The sequence below is a fragment of the Kwoniella dejecticola genome, chromosome 4 (genome assembly GCF_000512565.2).
Source record: "Kwoniella dejecticola CBS 10117 chromosome 4, complete sequence".
NCBI classification, from domain to species: Eukaryota; Fungi; Basidiomycota; class Tremellomycetes; order Tremellales; family Cryptococcaceae; genus Kwoniella; species Kwoniella dejecticola.
The window spans coordinates 284,402-299,617 of NC_089304.1; the positions used below are offsets into that span (position 1 = coordinate 284,402).

A 15,216-nucleotide genomic window follows, 5' to 3' on the forward strand; every position below is an offset into this window, starting at 1 on the left:
AGGCAACGATTAATTCAATTACAATTGCTTTACAGTCGCAGGTCTACAACATGGAGGCAATTAGATCCCTTCAATAACAAAGTTACAAAAATCGGCAACTTCACAACAGAGTGTTCGCAAACCTGCTCGGGCATGGACTAGACAGTTCCTTATACCAATATTGCATTGGCGATCTCTGACAAACTAAATACACTGCATTGGCATTCTCTGACAAACTAAATATACTGCATTGGCAATCTATGACATACTACTGACTATGATACAAGATTGATCTACTTCTACACCATAAAATCCGAATTTCGAGATAACATCCGGAAGAAAGCAGTACTAATGTGTATGTACTAATCTTACTAACCAAGAATCAAGACGAGATAACAAAATGCAATCACAAAGCCTGAAAAACTGTCCCTGTATCCACTCCTATGCCCTAGTCTTTACTATATTCCGATCAATCGACTGATCAACTAATTCGATCAAGAACTACTAATTATGATCCTCTACCAAGCCTCTAGCAGAATTCACATCACTCTCCACCATATCCCTGACCAATTCTTCGAAGTTCCACCTTCTCTTCCAGTTGAGCTCGTTTTCGGCCTTTGTGGGATCACCAAGTAATAGATCGACCTCTGCAGGTCTGAAATACCGCGGATCGATCCTTACTACCACCCTGGGCGGGATCGTATCTAGCCTGATAGCGTGTTCGTCTATGCCCTCGCCAACCCATTTCAGGGGGATCGAGAGGATCGAGAATGCTAGATTTATCAAATGGCGGACTGTGTGTGTTTCTCCGCTGCAAAAAGAGATAAAACAGGAAATCATCAGTGTTGATCTGACAAAGGAAAAAAAAAATGTAGCGTCGAGATTGGTGTGCTTGTACTTGTACTCACGTCGCTAATACGAAATCGTCTGCTTGGTTACTACAAGCAATGAGACAAATCAGTTTATTTACTTAACAATTCTTTTTCGGGGGAATAACTCACTGCTGTAGCATCCTCCACATCCCTTCGACATAATCTTTAGCTAAAACACGAGGATTGCCACCATCAGCATTGGACACCAAGTTTGACTTTCGGCCAGGGTCTGAGCCAGCTCGACTCACCATGCCCCCAATCACGCTTCGCATCCAGATTGCCCATCCACATACAATCCTGTTTCCCGAGGTATATCTCCGCTACGGCCCTCGTGATTTTACGGGAAACGAACGTTCGGCCTCGTCGTGGCGATTCATGGTTGAACAGGATACCACTGTCGGGGATCTCAAAATCAGCTCTCTGCACTCCATTCCGTTCTACCGGCTATGACTATGGGTTGTTGTGGATTTAGAAGAGGGGTGGAGGGGTGGCTGATCAATGGATCGCTTGACTCACTTGCATGCGAACATCCCATAAGCTTCTCGATAATTCACAGTCATCCAGTATGCGTAGAGCTTGGCCACTCCATAAGGCGATCTAGGATGGAATGGCGTATCTTCGTTCTGCGGAGTAGACTTGACTTTCCCGTATAATTCTGAGGTTGACGCTTGGTAGAATTTAGTCAATTTCTCAACTGCGATAATGCTGTCAGCACGTCGACGAGATAGCTAGCTGATTAGCAGGATATGACTCACGCCCAACGGTGCGTATAGCTTCTAATAATCTCAAAGTTCCTATTCCGTCTACATCGCCCTGTATTCCACGATCTTAGATTAGCTACCTTCGCTCCATAACCCCTTCGAACAAGCAAAGAACTCACAGTGTACTCGGCCATCTCGAACGAGACTTTCACATGACTTTGAGCAGCAAGATTGTAAACTTCGCTTGGTCTGTTCCAAATGATAAATCAGTCAGCCCCGCAGTCAGTGTACGAAGGACGCTTGCGCCTCGCACTTTGCCTTAATTGACACTTACTGGGTCTTAGCGATCACGCTGACTAGGTTTGCCGAGTCCGTCAGATCCCCATAATGCAAGAAAAGCTTATTAGGAGCTTTGGAGTGTTGATCTCGCCAGAGATGCTGTAATCGAGACGTATTGAAAGATGAGGATCGCCTGATCAGACCGTGGACCGTATATCCCTTCGAGAGCAGTACTGCAAGGGGACAAATTGAGATGATCAGCAATTTAGGGAAAAGCTGTTCTGCACTTCAAAACGACGTGTCCGTAACAATCTTGCTCACGCTCTGTCAGGTAGGAACCATCTTGCCCCGTGATTCCAGTGACGAAAGCCACCTTTCTCTTTGCCCAGCTTTCCTGCGTGACCTCTGCTAAGCCACTCCCACTCCCGAAACCGAATAAACCACACAGAGGCGTCGGATCACTATATATCGGCGTAGAGCATCGTTCCGGCATATGATGTTGACTCAACGGAGCAACCGATTCATCATGATACCTCAAAATCGTAGGATTGTTCGTGTTTGTAAACGTATCCGTCTTCTGGTGACGAGGTTGCGGGGCGGATAAAAGATTATCAGTCTGGAAATCCCCTATAGGACACGGCAGATCTTGACCGGCCTTCTTCTCGGTCGTTGCGCTTTCAAAAGCGTATCCGTCGTCTGACTCGTCCAGTGATTCCCTCTCAGCCGCGAAATCGGTATTGATGCTCAGTCGACGGATATCGAGGTCGAACCCCAGACCGTTTGATCTTGACGATGGTAATGGTAATGGTGATGGTAATGGAGCGCTGAATTTAGGTAGACATCGCGAGATTGAGTATGCGGGTGAAGAGGTAGTTGAGGAAGATGAGGCGTGGGACATCCCTGGGGTGAAAAGGTTGTTCGAAGAGGAGGAAGAGCTTTCTGAGTCGGAGGAAGAGCTGTGATCGTGCTCGGCGTCTCCTTCATAAGGCGGCCAGGAAGGTAAGGAATGTCGCTGTTTGAGATGGTGTTGACTCTGAACGGACATCGTCGATACTGCTGCTGGGATAAAAAGTTATGGTGTTGGCTGTTGTTGCTCTTGGTCCTTGATGATGGCCCTATACACAGAGATGGGGATACTGTGAGAATGTAATGCCTGTGAGAGTTATATAGGGATGCGTACGACTACTTTGCCCGTGTAAGTTACCGAGAGATGAAAGCGAAGAGAGGACGATGAAGAAGAGGAAATGACGAGCAGAGCTCCTGATGTATACATTTATATTTCTATCTCAAACTGACTTCTTCGCAGATCGTCAGTAGCTCGTAGTTGAAGTGAGCTTTACAGCTGCGAGGGGATCGCTAGCGCAAAGTGACATGATGAGATAGGGTCAGGAATGACCGTTTGAAACATCCCTTCTCGTCCTCATAGATCGACCGCATCGACGAGGTATGCTTTCGCTATTCGCTATACCCATACCACAATTTTTCAGCCTTATAGCCTGCATCGGCAAGTTGATTCCTGGATGAACTCGTAAGGTGGACGTCGTAAAACAACGGGATGCTATAAAAATGGAAAAAATCCTGGAATATAGTACGTCGATACGTCAATGGCTGTACAGCTGAGTCTCTCGAGTGCGGGGTAATTTTCCAAAATTCCGCCCGTTCCATAATTTCTCACGTCATCTCAAGCATCAAAAGATGGGGTATCAGAAGGGAAAAAAAGCCATCACCGGTATCAGTTGCAAGGACGACCTCTTCCTGCGCGCGGATGTATGGTATGATGAGAAGAGTAACAATTCAGGAAAGTGGAAAGACGGGAAGCTAGAAGCTTTTTAAGGATTCCTTGGAATAATCGATAGTTTGCCGGTCCCGCTGTTATAGTTAGTTTCACCTCTCAAACCACGGGAAAGGTGACTCACTGCCTTCTCATGACCCAATAATCGGATCACGAGAGCCGAATGTAAAATTCCCACGATCGTATTCCTCCCTGTCTTGCAAACACGCCTATTTCGATGGTTGAAGAAAGGAAAAGCCAGACGCGCCTGTTTGACCCCACCCCAGAATCAGGGCCCAGACTCTGTTAATCCCTCCACATGGTTGAGCACCACACATCACAGTAACACCCGACCGGCAGAAGAGCATGATGATGACTAAAGAGTGAGGTAAGATGCTTAAAACATTCAATTGGAAGAACAACTTACAGCATCCACAATAGCAACTGGACACCAGCATAGTTCTAGACACGAAAGTTGGCGGCTTGAACATAGGTTGAAAGTCTTACCGTCGTATCAGCAGAAACCACTCTTTGACACGCTCAAAAGCCCAAAACCCATCTTCCGCACGGGCTCAACGACGGTTCCTTTGGTTCAATCACAACAAAGCGGTGTTAAGAACCGACATTTTGCTTTTCACCACGAACGCCATACAACCGAGAGACGAAATTTTCCGATTGACACGACAGAACAACGACAACATATATCAATTAAAACGCTCAAAGCAAAGATATACCCTCAACCCTATTCAGTACATTAAAACCAAGACCCTAGTGTCATCTTAGATTGTCCTTTGAGTAGCTCGGTCCAGGTCAACTTTCATCACGAACAATCATCGACAAATTCTGGATAGTAGTGGATTTACGATTCCTTTCTACTTAAGAAGAACAATCGAACTCATCATTCCATCCGTTGTATCGGTATACCAAACCACCTTCCAATCTTCGTGACCAATCTCAATTCGACGAAACATACGAACAAAGAAGTTGTCAGGCAAGATTCTCATACCATCTAGCGTATATTCAGACATCTACATCATATTGTGAGCAATATAAAGCGAGACGGCTCATTCGACACGTTCGCTCAGCAGTAAAGCACGGAAATTGGAACCGTTACTTCGGCATGACCCAGTTCATATCCTCGGTGTAGTCCACAGTGTAACGCTCAATTAGTCAGTCCGAACATCTCGCCAATAACCAGACACAGCTATTCACCTCCACTGCGGAAACGCTAAAGCCTACCCATCCTTTTAGTCATCAATCAAACCTCACTTACCTACTTCAGACGGCCTGTCAATCAATTGAATCAAGATGTCATCAGTAGCAACCCCACCGAACCCTCATACACCTTACACGTCGTCCTCGCTGGCTGCATCTACGTCTACCACAGCATCAGATCATCGCTATACACCCACGTCTATGCCCTCGCCCGGACCCGGACCAAGCAGTGCAAGCGGGTCTTCAAAGTGGAAAAACGTGTTCAAGATAGGACGGAACGGGGCTAGCATAGGAAAAGGCAAAGACAGCAGGCCTGCTATACCAGAAGCGGAAAAGATACACCTGGGTGATCCTCTACCTCTTCCCCAGACTCCCGCCTATCCTGTCCGAACTCCTCAGATACGATCGCATACCGATCCCTACCCGCCGACACAAGCTGGACTCATCGAAGAGGTGGATTCGTTAGATCCTAAGAGCCCATCGCAAGAAGGCGGTGTCTCGAGCGATAGCTTTCATATCAATCCGGAGTCGAATTTGGTCACACCCACGTCAGACGAACAGAGCAGACCGTATTCCAGTGTAACAGACGGATCCGGGTTCACCGCGGATCATTCTTCTAGATCTTCCGGCTCGCGCAATGTTACGGGGATGATCAATGGTCATGCGATCACAACACCGTTCGGTAACCCTGCTTCCCCGATGAAGTCACCTGGCATAGGCCTTGGTGGTTTCAAGTCTCGATTCTTCTCCTCGCCCAACCCACATCCCATAGATACTAGTAGTCCAAGGAGTAAGTCGAAAGCAGATAAGTACAAGGGATTAGGTAAAGACAACGGTGTTATCACAACCTCTACTGGCCACAAGAAATCAGTGGGATCCTCCAGTATATCGTCCACGACAGGTAGATCGCCATCCTCCTCGACGTCACCCAAGACTCCAAATCGTACCAAAGGCAGAGACGCTTCAGGTGGCTTTGCAACCCCGTCAGACGGGAGTGGCTCCGGAAAAAACGGCCCAGGTTCTGGTTCGGCAACGGCTAGATTCCTACGAAGGGTGGTCTCTGCCCCAAATACCAAAGCTTTGTTCTCGCCGAACAACCTGTTCAATAACGCACCGGACGTTCCTCCTCTACCAGCCACGGCTAAAGACAAGATCCCTCAAATACCCCTCTCGCCAGTCGTGATAGTTGGGAACGGCGAGATTGACTTGACATCGTCCCCGCCAGCCGAGGAAAACGGGATCTCAAGTCCGTTCACGACTCCTGCGACCGCTCTTTCAGCCAAGCAGCCCCAGGGACCGGTAGGCGGACTATCAGCTACCGGAACCAGGTCTGCTCGGGCACATACAACATCTGCTGCGGCACAACTGAAGAACATAAGGGATATTCAGGCCCAATTGGGTGTTGGCAGCAGTCCTAGCAGTCCAGGTGGTGAAGCTCACCATAAGCAGGTCTTCAGGCGGACTTATAGTAGTAATTCGATCAAGACTAAGTCGGTGAGTCGTTTTTGCAAGGACGTCCTGTTGGCAGCTGAAGAAAATGATTCTGCATTCACAGGTCGAAGTAACACCTTCTTCTTTCCAGAAGATCAAGTTACTGGGTAAAGGAGATGTCGGAAAGGTTTATCTAGTGAAAGAGAAAAAGACGGACAAGTTATTCGCTATGAAAGGTTCGTTGCCTTACAAAGATTTCATCAGATCTTTGGTCTGGTGTACTAATGATGAGCTGTAGTCTTGTCCAAGAAGGAGATGATCAAGAGAAACAAGATAAAGCGAGCTTTAGCAGAACAAGAAATTCTAGCTACTGCGAATCATCCTTTCATCGTTACGCTATTCCACTCTTTTCAATCGCAAGACTATCTGTTCTTTGTCCTCGACGTGAGTGAGCCGAATTTGACATCGGCGCCTTGAGCTGATCCTCATGGTCGTAGTACTGCATGGGAGGTGAATTCTTCCGTGCCCTACAAACGAGACCTGGAAAATGTTTATCCGAAGAACACGCCAAATTCTACGCAGCGGAAGTCACTGCTGCGCTAGAGTACCTGCATCTGAACGGATACATCTACCGGGATCTCAAGCCTGAGAGTGAGTCCAGTGCAACAGTCCCAGGTGTGTTCGACTAACATGTGGATCGTTCGCCAGATATCCTGCTGCATCAATCAGGTCATATAATGTTGTCGGATTTCGATCTGTCAAAGCAATCTGGAGAAGCTGGTGGTGCCCCTGCAGGCATCAAGCATGGTGGACCTAATGGGGTGAGCTAGTATTAGTGAATCAATCTCCTACAAGGGCTGACGAATCTGCAGACCATACTCGTTGATACACGGTCATGCATCGCTGATTTCAGAACCAACTCTTTCGTGGGAACGGAAGGTAGGCCAGCTTTCTCTCGTTCAAGTAGGGGAAAGTTAGCTGATTTGAGCCACTCTGCGCAGAATATATTGCCCCTGAAGTCATCAAAGGTCATTCACACTCCTCCGCTGTCGATTGGTGGACTTTAGGTATACTGGTGTACGAAATGATAGTGAGTCCGCCAGTCATATTATTCTTGGCTGCAACGCGAGCCGAACAAGCTGACCAAAGATGGTAGTTCGCGACTACGCCATTCAAAGGACCGAATAGAAATGCCACCTTCGCTAACGTCATGAAGAATGAGGTGTTCTATCCCGAGCATCAACCAGTCTCCAGGTCAGTCAAGCCGCGCAGTCTTGATCCAAGAGCTTGAAGCTGATGCGCAGTATCGTATACAACAGCTTTTGCAAATCCTTCATCCGAAAATTACTGATCAAAGACGAGAATAAGCGACTGGGATCAAGCTCCGGTGCGAGTGAGGTCAAATCGCATAAATGGTTCGGGACTGTCAATTGGGGATTGCTTCGTAATATGACCCCGCCTGTGAGTCGTCTGACCCAAATCTCACTACACGTATGATTGGAGCTGATACAAGTAAACGTAGATTATACCCGCCGAATCGAACGGCATTGACGCCATCAACTTCAGGACGCTAAGGGAGAGCAAGAGTGTTGACTTTGACAGGGACGAGGTGGTAAGTCAATTAAGCTCCGGCAGTAAGCTTGATAGCTTAGATTGCTTACATCGCTAATGATTGTGTTGCAGGATGTCATACACGCCAAAGCGGGTAACCCGTCTGTATTTGGCAATTCGACACCGGGAATGCTCACTCCGAAAGAAATCACTACGAGTGCAGAAACTCCTTCGTCCAGTATAAGTGGTAGTGCCCACAGTATCGCCAATGCGAACGGGGGCAATGCAGGCAATACAGGAAATGCGCGAGATCGAGAAAAGAACCCCTTCGAAGAATTCAGTAGTGTTACTAGGCATGTAGGCGAATGGTAAGGAACGAGCAAGGACAATTGCCGAAATTTGTCTTTCATTGTCATCCCGTCATGGGAGAATATGATGTTTGTTTTTCATGAGCAACGAGAGAGGAGTGGAGATCCGAATTGTGCTGTATTGTGGACAGTCGTTGTCATCCTTGTGCATATTGTAAATTAAGTCATTCGTTGTCTATAGGAATCAATCCATTCTTCATTATCATGCATAATGCAAATGTCGCCGAAATCCGATCTGACTCCTTATTACTAGATATACTGGGTCTGGCTGCGTCCAATTTTGCTACAGTATAAATGCTGACGCCCGTTAACCCGGGATCAACAATCGTTCTTTGGTTTGGTCTGTTCCGTACGCTCTCCTCCGAGCTCGAATTATTGACCATGAGTCTCTAAAGACGATTGATGGGACGAGGCACAACACAGATGACAATCATTCTCATTCGCAATCGCATGCATCTCTTTAGATCCACGATCAACGGATCATGATTGTCCCTCCCCAATCTCATTTGCTCCATCATTCTCATTCCCATGCTCATTCTCATTCTCGCCAAACCAATTCCCACTCAGGCCAAAATCGAAATTCCCAATCCCATTCATACCAAAGGCAAACTCGGCATTATACCCTGCCCCTGCTCCTGCGGGGTTGATCATGCTGCTTGAAGGGGTATTACCTAGCGCATCCATCGTCCCACTGAACAAATTATTCTGATTATTCGGCGTCGGGGTGTTGTTGAAACCCGGAACACCTGGATTGTTGGGTAAGATGGCTGATCCGTCTCCTGGTAAACCCAGTAAATATCCTAGATCCAGCTGGTTCTCGAATTGCAAGAAAGAATCCATTTCGAACGTGGCCAAGTCGTTCGCAGACGATAGGGCGTCAGAGGTCGATGACATTGGTAGTACGGCGTCATGGGGTGCTAGTGGTCTGTTTTAAATTACGGAAGAAACGTCAGTCAATATGCAGTCAGACCAAAAGATACCTCCCAGGCATCCGACGAAACGAGATGGAACGTCGAAATGTGAGTAAGACCAACATACCTATCGACTCCACCATCTTCGGGATTTTCTTTCTCCACCAACATCTGAGCGAACGACCTATCCCGATCTCTGAACCCAACAACGTTAAGCTCAGCCGCACGAGCTATATCCGTGATTGTCTTCGAGAGATAAGTCGATAATCTAGTCTCGCTCAGTTCGCCAACTTCCAACAATTCGACCCCCATTTTCAGGTAATACGAAATCACCGATAATTCGATATTGACGATGGACAGGACAGCAGGCGAAGATTTCGCTATTCGGACTAGGAATACCGCTGCTTGGGCCAGCGTTATCGTGAGATACTGCGAGGGAAAGAAACGAGCTATCAGCGATGAGATCGGCACCAGGTGCGCCAGATCAAGAAAGAAAACCTACATCGGTGGCAAAGCTCAGAGCCATATCGGTCTGACTGCTCTCGTGATGAGTCTGTATAGTCGACATGGCCGCGTTGAGCGCTTTTTTCAGGCATTGCGCAACCACCTCGTCCTCCTCAGGACCCGATTTGAGCGCAAATGAGTTGAGACATAATCGCATATGATCCGCTTGGAGCCTTGCGATTCGAGCAGAGGAACCCAAGTACAGACTGTAAGGCGATCCTATCGATCGTTCGTGGGGACCCATCAGTGTCCTTGTCAGACTCAGGGGTCTGCCTGTCGATGAGATAACACTCACCGCTCCATACCCAGAGTTTACACCATTCATCTAATCTAGAATTTAGATCCTTGAACATCGTACGAACGTTCAACTCTTTATCATGAAACATATCTGCTCTTTTTGGATCTGCCCAGAGCGCACTGCGAGGGTCGGCTAACATCTCGCCCCAATTGATCAAGTCTCTGCCAATCTGCGTCAATTGCACTTGGCCCGCTATATATACGTCCCCGTACAGAGATATTGAGGGAGTCGAGCCTGGTCGAGGTAATGCTTGATTCAATCGGAGTTGGAGGAACCCTTGTTCGTCCACTGTCTCAAATTGCGTTGATTGTGGTCGACCGAATCCCAAGGATAGGAAACCATCGAAACTATCATTGACTCGTCCGTAAGCTCAAGTCGGAAGTCCAGCTTGAGATGGACACGGATGAATGGACTTGACAGTACTCACCAGAACCAGCACAACCATGTTCGCCACTGGGGCATGAACTGCTCCAGCCTTTCCCACTCGACGGTACCCGGTCTTGTCAATCTGGCTATCTCAGCCGCTTGACCGAGCAATTTATGTACACCAAGTCGACGAGCTATTCGAGCCGCATGGCCGGTCACGACCCAAGCATCAGGCCCCCGTCCTCCACTCTGCAGGCCCCACGCAGATAGGAGCAAGACGGCTTGGACGTCCGATAGGGCATGTTGTTTTCGTAAAAGTGTGTTACTCAGATGCGCTTCGGCGAGATTGGCCAATCGAGGAGGTATGATTGGATCAAGTACTGGCATGGACCCAGGAGATTTGGCCGAGTATTTGATGTAGAATCGAGAAGCGACCGCTAAAATCGCTGAGATCAGGAAGGGCGATTGTCGAATCGTATTGAACGCTTCATCCAATGCGACGTTCACGATCGGTAAGAATGGATGGCAGTGATCGATGAAGCTGGATCAAGATGCCAAGACATTTTAGCTAATGCAGTGTATGGGGTAGGAGACCATTCAAAACTTACAATCCAAATAACGTTTCAGCCATTTGCGAATCGACAAGCTCGGTGTTGACTGGATCATCGCGGTCATTCATGAACCGCCGCTCGTAAGTCCCGGGAGGTATCTCATCGCGACTTGTTGATTGACTGGGTTGTGGTGAGTTGCGACGAGATTGCTCTCTGTTGTCCCATACTGATGGCTAATGACATGAAGCACGATGAGCTCAGCAAATCTCGAGGACCTTATCGTAGCTGTTTGACAAGGCGAATTCAAAGCTAATGGTACACTTACTTGATACGTCAAAGCCTTGAATGGTGGTTCCGCAAAATCACCTTCTGTCACAGCCGCCAGTCTTTCTTCAGCCTTCTGACCCTTTCCTTTCCTTCTTTTAGCCAGAGGCTCTCTGAGCAAATCAACGCTGCTCACACCCGTATTCACTGTATTTGCACTCGCCGGACTGGGTCCGGCACCGTTGGAGGAGATGCCCGAAGGGGACTGTTGGATGAAATTCATATTGTTAGGCGAGGAGGTGAACCTCACGTGATTCTGCGATAGTACGGAGTTCTGGTTATTGTAGTGATCGTCGGGCGACATAGAATTCGCCGGTGGCTGATGGACGGAGAACGTCGAAATTTGCGTTGGATTGACTTTTCTGGGAGGATCGAGAGTTTTGATGTGTGTAGGAGGAGGTATACCTTGATGATCGCTTGAATTCTTCGGAAGTAGATGAGGAGGATAAGGCGCTCCGCTCTCAGTTTGAAGGTTTTCTTGTCTTTTCTTCACTGGATCAAAAGTATGAAGCATCTCATTGTTCGGATAATTCACCTTCTTTGTTGAGCTACTAGATCCATTTGAGCCTGCTAGACCAGCTAAAAGATTTGCGACACTGCTTTCAAGCTGTTCTAACCTCGCATTCGCTTCCTTCGTACCCGCACCACTGCCGTCACCTGGATTGATATTCGATGAGGTCCCTGCACCTGCCGAAGGTCCTAATCCTGGTCTACCGAAATCGCACACGTTCTTCGATTTAGTACACCTATTGCATGGCCATCCACCAATACACTTCAACTTTTGTTTCCTGCACCTCAGACAAGCCTGTGCGGCTCTTCTAGGGGTGTTGTTCTCGTTATTATCGTCTGCCGATGTGTGCGCCTGTGCTTTTTTCGTCTTGGCTTTCGGTCCTGATGCAGGGTGGTGATGATGGTCTTCAGGTGCAGCACGCTTCTTGCCGCCGACACTGGTACTGATTTCTGCCTGGTCGTCGTATGATGGTCGATGGATGGATTGCAGGTCGGCTTGGTCGATATATTGGGTCGAGGAAGATCCCGATTCGGTCCGATGAATGGGTGGTAAGGTATAATCGTACCGCGGACCTTCTTGATCGTTGTCTCGATGATCACTGGGTACACTAGGGTGACTTTGACCCTGCATGTAGTGGCTGTGCTCCATCTTGAGCTAGACGTCGACAAGCTTAGAGCAGAATCCTATTTGGCTGGAGGTTCGGGAGAAGAAGGGATGATGAAAATGAAATGAGTGTTTATCTGGTGAAATTGGAAGCCGTATTTTGGGTCGGGCCGAATGACAAGTTACCGTTTGGTGATCCGCGGGGCTCATCACGTGAACGTGCCACATTCGGCAAGTCCAATGGCCAGTACTCCTGCGTGTCAATCAGTGCATGCAATGTATGCCTGCTTGATGATAGCAGGGTGCCATCAGAAGCTTGCAAGCTGCTATGTAAGACGGTCATCAACTGAAAAGCTTCGCTGAGCTCTGCTGGGCAGGTGACACTGACTCATCGCAATTGCTGCCGATTCTATGACATGCCCCTTCAATCTTCATTAAAGACAACGACCTGTGCCGATCAAAAGGTCGAGAACAGTATATGCATACAACACAGGGTACACCACTTGAGACGAAGAGCGCGAGTACAGATGATTTCTCGGACAGCACAGTGATCTACCTGACCCCAATTCACTTGACGTTCCCCTTTATCTTCTCCAACAGCGCACCCATCCTAGCTCCCATATTAGGTTGACCCCTCTTCCCACCTCTGCCGCCACTACCACCACCACCTCCTACTCCTGCTGACACAGCATTATCTCGCGGACGATGAAATTTCGAAAATGCCTCTTTCTTCACCTCTCGGAACGATTTCTTTTCCGCCTGGTCAGATCCAGTCGTCGGTGGAGGGGAAGGCGATAGCGCTTTGACCTTCTTAGGTAGTTCGACCTTATCCTTGTACGGTGGTCTATCGCGCGACCGTATCGAAGAATCCGGTCTTGATCCCTTGTGTTTCGCTGGTTCTCCTTTACTAAAATTGGACTTCGGCCGTGGATGTATATTCGAGCCTGAGCTTGAGCTAGATCCAGGAACGGGTCCAGCTCTAGCTTCTAATCTCTTTTGCTCGTCCCTCATCTCCGTCACGTTTCCTCCTGATGCCGAGTCCGAATCAGAATCATCTTGAGGTTTCGGTCGTTCGTTACGCCGCCTTGATCCGTCGCCTAGCCTGCCTGAATCCATGCCTTCCGCTTTCAATACTTTGGCATACGATTTCTTCATTTTGGCTCGTTGGATCAAGTCTGCTTTTATCTTTTGTGCTGAAAATCAGGAATCAGAATCAGGATTAGGAATAGTAATAGGTAAGCACACCTGAGGAGAGGTTTACAAGCATGTTCGGAACAAATACCGGGATCGTCAGAGAGGGAGACTGAGGCAATGGATCATGAGAAAGACCATCTGGTTGTCCTGACTCACCTTTACCCATATAAGCATCCTTAGGAGCTCTGGACGGTTTCACCTGGAATCCTCCACCATATTTACCTCCTCCTGTACTACCTCCAGATCTTGCTTTCGGTTTTGGCTTGGTTGATTTACCAGCTTCCTTCTGTTTCTTCGTGGCTCGAGGCATGATGAATTGCGTTCCGGGACTATGAGGACCAGTATTTGTCCGATTGCGCACCAAGGTCTCGATTGGATTTCTGTGTCAAGTTGGTGTTGATGCTGTATTTCCTGATGTGTGCCGAATTCAAGCGCTGATTGCTATCGATACGAGGCTTAAGAATACCTTTTTCTATCATCACAGCAGAAAGTCAGTAACAAAACACAATATCAAAATCAAAATCCCAAGCCTCGTGGGTCTGATGCGGGGTAAAATGTAAAATGAGAGTGGCAAATCGCCACAATCTCTTAAATCCGTATATCCGCCTGTACTGCTTGCTTGCTTGGTGCTCGCCACCATCTTTTGTCTATCGTCCATCCATTCATATATAGTATCTACTTCATCAACAACTTATATACTCACCACTCAGCCCGCTTTTCCCCCCTTCTCGCCAACAAGCAAGAACCAGAACTACTCGGATCAAACGAGTCAATAACAAGCAAATTACACTTCTAATATCTTTATTGAATGAGCACTACAGGTTAGTCTGACTGTCTGTCTGCCTGTCTGGCACGTCCGACTTGCAACTTTGTCTAGATGTCTGAATGCTGACGTCTTCATCATTGCTTTGCCATCTGTTCTTCGTACTATTACGAACGGTTTACTCCAAATCCACTCACACGTATCGATTCTCCTACGCTGATCAACTCCAAACGTACCCAGCCGCAACCAAAGTGGACGCCACTACTAAGAAATCAAAGGCCCCGGCCTCTTCGGGGGTCGAGAACTTAGGACCCGCATTTGGTGAGTGAGGATCCCAATGTCGCATCTCGGAAATGAATCTTTACGGCTTGGTCGGAAGGAGGATGTCCTATTTCGAAAATTTCGAGGTGGTCGAATTTGGGCGGTCTGGGGATGACTAGGCCACACGCTTGTGTTACACGATTTACTGAGGATGAATGATCAAACATGCGAACGTTCTGCTGACTATCCCGGCCATGTTTTTGTATAGATCCTTTCGCTCCCGTCGATGATACCCCCTCCGTCGAAAAAACCGTAGGAAGCAAAAATGACAAGATTCATATCCGTGAGTTGAAATCTTCCGTGAAGAACCTGCTGGTGTGATATGCAGAGATTAGTGCTGATTGTAGATAATTTACACTTCCTATCATAGGTCTGCAACAGAGAAATGGTCGAAAGACACTTACGACCGTCCAAGGGATTCCCAAGAAATTCGACCATTCCAAAATCCTGAAGGCTATGAAGAAAGAGTTCGCCTGTAATGGTACAGTCGTCAAACCCGAGCAAGTCGAGGGTGGCGAAGACGACTCGCCCGCCCCCGTCGGAGTGAAGCCCAACATGGGAGACGTCCTTCAGTTGCAAGGAGATCAAAGAGTCGCAGTCAGGCAATTCTTGATCGATGCAGGGATCGTCAGCCAGAAAGAAGCCAAGGACTCCATTGTCGTGTAAGTTCAATACCTCTGTTTCGAACTGCTCCTTACCCGAT

At 47.9% G+C, this 15,216-nt stretch overlaps 5 protein-coding genes across 5 annotated transcripts; 2 read left to right on the plus strand and 3 right to left on the minus strand.

Annotated features, from left to right (window-relative positions):
* Nucleotides 1-483: 483 nt before the first annotated feature.
* On the minus strand, nucleotides 484-2,876 carry I303_103376 (GDP-mannose 4,6-dehydratase; the record flags this gene model as incomplete). The annotated part of the gene is made up of 9 exons (XM_018406722.1): nucleotides 484-790; nucleotides 888-917; nucleotides 981-1,020; nucleotides 1,100-1,245; nucleotides 1,368-1,545; nucleotides 1,607-1,664; nucleotides 1,732-1,801; nucleotides 1,887-2,064; nucleotides 2,153-2,876. 9 exons carry the CDS (start codon nucleotides 2,874-2,876, stop codon nucleotides 484-486), a joined length of 1,731 nt encoding a protein of 576 aa, XP_018263530.1.
* Nucleotides 2,877-4,910: 2,034 nt separating this feature from the next.
* On the plus strand, nucleotides 4,911-8,171 carry I303_103377 (uncharacterized protein; the record flags this gene model as incomplete). Its single annotated transcript, XM_018406723.1, has 11 exons — nucleotides 4,911-6,311; nucleotides 6,373-6,484; nucleotides 6,547-6,692; nucleotides 6,746-6,899; nucleotides 6,957-7,069; nucleotides 7,121-7,187; nucleotides 7,250-7,338; nucleotides 7,405-7,502; nucleotides 7,568-7,709; nucleotides 7,771-7,860; nucleotides 7,932-8,171. The coding sequence occupies 11 exons, from the start codon at nucleotides 4,911-4,913 to the stop codon at nucleotides 8,169-8,171; spliced, it is 2,652 nt and encodes an 883-aa protein (XP_018263531.1).
* Nucleotides 8,172-8,647: 476 nt separating this feature from the next.
* On the minus strand, nucleotides 8,648-12,280 carry I303_103378 (uncharacterized protein; the record flags this gene model as incomplete). The annotated part of the gene is made up of 7 exons (XM_018406724.1): nucleotides 8,648-9,092; nucleotides 9,206-9,507; nucleotides 9,581-9,801; nucleotides 9,878-10,227; nucleotides 10,308-10,787; nucleotides 10,855-11,030; nucleotides 11,123-12,280. 7 exons carry the CDS (start codon nucleotides 12,278-12,280, stop codon nucleotides 8,648-8,650), a joined length of 3,132 nt encoding a protein of 1,043 aa, XP_018263532.1.
* Nucleotides 12,281-12,802: 522 nt separating this feature from the next.
* I303_103379 (uncharacterized protein) lies at nucleotides 12,803-13,739 on the minus strand (the record flags this gene model as incomplete). The annotated part of the gene is made up of 2 exons (XM_018406725.1): nucleotides 12,803-13,428; nucleotides 13,586-13,739. 2 exons carry the CDS (start codon nucleotides 13,737-13,739, stop codon nucleotides 12,803-12,805), a joined length of 780 nt encoding a protein of 259 aa, XP_018263533.1.
* A 575-nt stretch (nucleotides 13,740-14,314) lies between these two features.
* I303_103380 (translation initiation factor SUI1) lies at nucleotides 14,315-15,179 on the plus strand (the record flags this gene model as incomplete). The annotated part of the gene is made up of 3 exons (XM_018406726.2): nucleotides 14,315-14,513; nucleotides 14,722-14,796; nucleotides 14,884-15,179. The coding sequence occupies 3 exons, from the start codon at nucleotides 14,315-14,317 to the stop codon at nucleotides 15,177-15,179; spliced, it is 570 nt and encodes a 189-aa protein (XP_018263534.2).
* Nucleotides 15,180-15,216: the final 37 nt, after the last annotated feature.